Raw genomic sequence first — 6,216 nt, forward strand, 5'->3', positions numbered from 1 at the left:
CATTTTCAGTTCTTTTGGGTATATACCTAGGAGTGGAATTGCTGGATCATGGGCTAATTCTGTGTTTAACTCTTTGAGGAATCACCAAACTGTTTTCCATAGCAGTTACAGCATTTTACATTCCCACCAGCAATGCACAAGGGTTCCAGTTCTCCATTTTCTTGTCAGCTTGTTATTTTCCCTTTTTAAAATTGTCACCATACCAGTAAGGGTGAAGTAGTACCTCTTTGTAGTTTTGATTTTCATTTCCCTGGTGACTAACGATGCTGAGCATTTTGTGGACCCTTTTGTTCGTTTTTTAGTTCTTTCTAGCATATAGTCCTCACAGGTAGTTACCATTGGCCCTTAATGAGCAGATTCTTTGGTGGAGAAAATTATAGCACGTCAAGTTTAGTTACAGTGCAGGCAGTTCATGGGTGCCTTCTGGTGTGTGTTGTTTATGGATATCCTCCCAGATTTTAAAGCTGGGGAGGAAAAGCTGTACTGCTCTTTCTCTCTGGAATCACCACCTCGTCCTCGGTCCCATTTTGTTGCTCTCCAGACTCTGTCTCTGCCATCAGTTTAAATTCCTGGATTGAATTTGATGTTTACCTTCCTCCAATAACCAAGTCAGCGAGTCTGTCCACACGATAAAATAATAGTAGTGTTGGTGGTAGTGGTAAATAATAGCTAGCATTTATCGAGTATTTACTGTGCGCCAGGCACTGTACTGGTGTTTTACATGGATCAAGTTGCTTACTCCTCACAACCAACAACTGTTTTGTAGATGAGAAAACAGAGATGTTAAATAACTTGCCTAGAGTTACCCAGCTAGTAAGTGGCAACGCCAAGATTTGTGTTACAGCAGCCAGGCCCCAGAGCTGGGGCTCATCATGTCTAGGCCATATGCCTCTGCCTGGTGGTGACACTGGACAAGCTTCTGTTAGTCCAGGCAGGAAATCATCTACCAGTAGTCTATAGGTTAAGAATGACCTGTCTTATAAAAAATAAGTTATGAAAGTGAATTAGAAAGACTGGTAGCTAATGCAATCTTTGTAAACACCTCTCTAAAACATGGTTTCATTTGGTTCTGGAATATTTTATATGATATTACTTTAACAAATGAAGTATCAGAAGTCATTTTTTTTCACATAAAAAGCTTATTTTGTTAGTCTTATATTAAGAAACCTGAAGAAAACTGTGAGCGTTTTCTGAGATAGTAGGAGTAGCAATAGTCACGTACAAGAACCATATGAATTTAAAGCTGGTAGGGACTACAGAAGTCACCTGGTCCAGCCCTTTTCTAGTGTGAGCGCAGAAGCCTAGAAAAAGTATGGCTTTCACAAAGTTGTGTATCTCGGTAGTGGCAAAAACTGGAACAGAAAAGAAGTTTCTTTACTCTCTCTTGAAATAGTTCCACTTAAGGATCTTTTAAAGCCAAATAGAATGAAAATGTCACACAAGTTTGATTGACTGGAGAGCCTTAAAAGTAGTAAAGTTTAATAACTTCAAGTATATCTCCATTTTATATAATTAACTAATTCAGATAACAGTCATCATTAATCTGAACTATGGATGCTTCCCTATGCTCTTTTGCAATTTACACTTTGTAGATTTTAGTCCATGGAGAACAAAACGAAATGGCCAGATTGAAAGCAGCCCTGATTCGAGAATATGAAGATAATGATGAAGTTCACATAGAGGTTCATAATCCTCGGAATACAGAAGCAGTGACCTTGAACTTCAGGCAGGCTTCGGACGCGCAGGCTCAGCGGCCATGGCTCACGGGCCCAGCCGCTCCGCGGCATGTGGGATCTTCCCCGACCGGGGCGCGAACCCGGTTCCCCTGCATCGGCAGGCGGACGCACAACCACTGTGCCACCAGGGAAGCCCCAGGTTATGGTTTTTAATCCTGTCCATTCCAAATAGTTCCTAATCCCTTTAGGGAAATGTATACTTCAGAATATCCAGCTTTTAATTAATAAAATAATGTGCTCAACGATGACTTCTGTCTACTCAGTATGCTGTAAGACCTTGATCCTTGTGCTTTTAGGCTTTTTCGGGTTCCACTAATTTGTTTTTCACATGGAAAATTTTCAAATAAATTAGATCTTAAGTCTGATGGCTTATAATCCACATTCCCACTTACTTTTCATACCCATGTTAGAGAGTAAACAAATGTCCATTACTGTTTTGTTTTTTTCCATTACTGTTTTTCACTACATCTAATACAGTATTCTGTCCACCTCTTGGCATTCTCCCTAAGAATCTAAAACTAGGCCCATATCTAAACATAATGTCTGTGGATATGATGGAATTTATAAAGATTTGTCTTTTCAAGAGTTAATCATTTTTGATGATGAAATATAAGGTTTTCAGAATTTAAAAAAGAAATGGTTACCAAAAAAACCCTTACCTGGGATTTTAGAGGGATGCTGTAAGAAGTATGCATTTCTACCTCCTGTTCATCAAAAATCTTTTTAAGATACCTCTAAAGGAAACTTTTTAATTATCTGTCTGAAGTTTTATTTATTTACTATTTTTTAAAATATTTATTTATTTGGTTGCGTTGGGTCTTAGTTGCGGCACGTGTGCTCTTTGTTGTGGCGCACGGGCTTCTCTCTAGTTGTGGTGCACAGGCTCAGTAGTTGCGGCACACAGGATTAGTTGTCCTGCAGCATGTGGGATCTTAGTTCCCCTACCAGGGATCAAACCCGCGTCCCCTGCATTGAAAGGCAGATTCTTAACCACTGGACCACCAGGGAAGCCCTGTCTGAAGTTTTAAATATCAAACATGGTAATGAGCAACTTTACAGAATTCTTTTAGTACATAATGAGCCAAATATGAGGAAGCTAATTGATGAATATCCTTTCTTACAGTTGAATTTGAGGAAAATTTGCAAAAATTAGGATGTGAGGCTCTTCTTGCCAAAGAAGAGCAAATGGTTGTATTTACTACTGAATCTTACTGTTCACAAAACTTTCCAGGGGCCAGTTTAATGGAAGAGATCTTATACCTGTAGAAAAATATATTCTATAGGTATAAGAATATTTACAGTTGGGAATCTAGAACAGTACTTCCCAAACTCTACTGGTTGCAGTGTGGGGAGAAAAAGAAAGTTTTTCGGTCAATTGAGGAGAAGCCGAGTTGAACAAAATTAAGCTGAGTTTATAGCGAGACTTTCCAGAGGTTTTATTAGGCCATTGTGCATTATAAATTCTCAAGAAATACAGTATACAGCATTAAAAAAATTTTTTTTCACATCTTTATTGGAGTATAAATGCTTTACAATGTTGTGTTAGTTTCTGCTGTACAACAGAGTGAATCAACTATACGTATACATATATCCCTATATCCCCTCCCTCCTGCGTCTCCCTCCCACCTTTCCTATCCCACCCCTCTAGGTGATCACAAAGCACCTAGCTGATCTCCCTGTGCTATGTGGCTGCTTCCAACTAGCTATGTATTTTACATTTGGTAGTGTATCTATATCAATGCTACCCTCTCACTTCATCCCAGCTTCCCCTTCCCCCGCCCCATTTGCTCAAGTCCATTCTCTACATCTTTGTCTTTATTCCTGCCCTGCCACTAGGTTCATCAGTGCCCCTTTTTAAAATTCCATATATATGCATTAGCATATGGTATTTGTTTTTCTCTTTCTGACTTACTTCACTCTGTATGACAGATTCTCGGTCCATCCACCTCACTACAAATAATTCAATTTCTTTCCTTTTTATGGCTGAGCAATATTTCATAGTATATATGTGCCACATCTTCCTTATCCGTTCATCTGTCAATGGACACTTAGGTTGCTTCCATGTCCTGGCGATTGTAAATAGCGCTGCAGTGAACATTGTGGTACATATATCTTTTTTTTTTTAACATCTTTATTGGAGTATAATTGCTTTACAATGGTGTGTTAGTTTCTACTTTACAACAAAGTGAATCAGCTATACATATATATACGTCCCCATATCTCCTCCCTCTTGCGTCTCCCTCCCTCTCACCCTCCCTATCCCACCCCTATAGGTGGTCACAAACCACCTAGCTGATCTCCCTGTGCTATGCGGCTGCTTCCCACTAGCTATCCACGCTACGTTTGGTAATGTATATATGTCCATGCCACTCTCTCAAGTAATGGGATTGCTGGGTCATATGGTAGTTCTATTTTTAGTTTTTTAAGGAACCTCCATACTGTTCTCCATAGTGGCTATATCAATTTACATTCCCACCAACAATGCAGGAGAGTTCCTTTTTCTCTACACCCTCTCCAGCATTTATTGTTTGTAGATTTTTTGATGATGGCCATTCTGACCAGTGTGAGGTGATACCTCATTGTGGTTTTGATTTGCATTTCTCTAATGATTAGGATGTTCAGCATCTTTTCATGTATTTGTTGGCCGTCTGTATATCTTCTTTGGAGAAATGTCTGTTTAGGTCTTCTGCTCATTTTTGGATTGGATTGTTTGTTTTGTTGGCAATCTGTATATCTTCTTTGGAGAAATGTCTATTTAGGTCTTTGGTCCATTTTTGGACTGAGTTGTTTGTTTTTCTGATATTGAGCTGCATGAGCTGCTTGTAAATTTTGGAGATTAATCCTTTGTCAGTTGCTTCGTTTGCAGATATTTTTCCCATTCTGAGGGTTGTCTTTTCATCTTGTTTATGGTTTCCTTTGCGGTGCAAAAGCTTTTAAGTTTCATTAGGTCCCATTTGTTTATTTTTGTTTTTATTTCCCTTACTCTAGGAGGTGGGTCAAAAAGGATCTTGCTATGATTTATGTCATAGAGTGTTCTCCCTATGTTTTTTTCTAAGAGTTTTATAGTGCCTGGCCTTAGGTCTTTAATCCATTTTGAATTTATTTTTGTGTATGGGGTTAGGGTGTGTTCTAATTTCATTCTTTTACATGTAGCTGTCCATTTTTCCCAGCACCACTTATTGAAGAGACTATCTTTTCTCCGTTGTATATTCTTGCCTCCTTTGTCAAAGATAAGGCAACCATACGTGCGTCGGTTTATCTCTGGGCTTTCTATCCTGTTCCATTGATCTATATTTCAGTTTTTTTGCCAGTACCATGCTGTCTTGATTACTGTAGCTTTGTTGTATAGTCTGAAGTCAGGGAGCCTGATTCCTTCGGCTCCATTTTTCTTTCTTAAGATTGCTTTGGCTATTTGGGGTCTTTTGTGTTTCCATACAAATTGTAAAATTTCTTGTTCTAGTTCTGTGAAAAATGCCATTGGCAATTTGATAGGGATTGCACTGAACCTGTAGATTGCTTTGGGTAATATAGTCATTTTCACAATATTGATTCTTCCAATCCAGGAGCATGGTATATCTCTCCATCTGTTCATGTTCTCTTTGATTTCTTTCATCAGTGTTTTATAGCTTTCTGAGTACAGGTCTTTTGCATCCTTAGGTAGCTTTATTCCTAGGTATGTTATTCTTTCTGTTGTGATGGTAAATGGGATTGTTTCCTTAATTTCTCTTTCTGATCTTTTGTTGTTAGTGTATAGGAATGCAAGAGATTTCTGTGCATTAATTTTGTATCCTGCCACCTTACCACATTCCTTGATTAGTTCTAGTAGTTTTCGGGTGATATCTTTAGGATTTTCTATGTATAATATCGTGTCTTCGGCAAACAGTGACAGTTTTACTTCTTCTTTTCCAATTTGGATTCCTTTTATTTCTTTTTCTTCTCTGATTGCTGTGGCTAGGACTTCCAATACTATGTTGAATAATAGTGGCGAGAGTGGACATCCTTGTCTTGTTCCTGATCTAGAGGAAATGTTTTCAGTTTTTCACCATTGAGAACAATGTTTGCTGTGGGTTTGTCATATATGGCTTTTATTATGTTGAGGTAGGTTCCCTCTATGCCTGCTTTCTGGAGAGTTTTGTTTTTGTTTTTGCGGTACGCGGGCCTCTCACTGCCGTGGCCTCTCCCATTGCAGAGCACAGGGCCCGGACGCGCAGGCCCAGCGGCCATGGCTCACGGGCCTAGCCCCTCCGCAGCATGTGGGATCTACCCGGACCGGGGCACGAACCCACGTCCCCTGCATCGGCAGGCGGACTCCCAACCACTGCGCCACCAGGGAAGCCCTCTGGAGAGTTTTTATCATAAATGGGTGTTGAATTTTGTCAAAAGCTTTTTCTGCATCTGTTGAGATGATCATATGGTTTTTCTCCTTCAATTTGTTAATATGGTGTATCACATTGATTGATTCGCATATATTGAAGAATCC

The 6,216-nt window shown here is 39.4% G+C and overlaps 1 protein-coding gene across 2 annotated transcripts in view; it reads left to right on the forward strand.

The window, feature by feature from the left end:
* CPSF3 (cleavage and polyadenylation specific factor 3) overlaps nucleotides 1-6,216 on the forward strand; it is a 45,457-nt gene that overhangs the window by 22,539 nt on the left and 16,702 nt on the right. For both annotated transcript variants that reach the window (XM_024118755.3, XM_024118756.2), the window contains one exon: nucleotides 1,593-1,745. In XM_024118755.3, the coding sequence (XP_023974523.1) occupies nucleotides 1,593-1,745 (153 nt within the window). The remainder of the gene's footprint in view (nucleotides 1-1,592; nucleotides 1,746-6,216) is intronic.

Source organism: Physeter macrocephalus, chromosome 12 (assembly GCF_002837175.3).
Source record: "Physeter macrocephalus isolate SW-GA chromosome 12, ASM283717v5, whole genome shotgun sequence".
NCBI classification, from domain to species: domain Eukaryota; kingdom Metazoa; phylum Chordata; class Mammalia; order Artiodactyla; family Physeteridae; genus Physeter; species Physeter macrocephalus.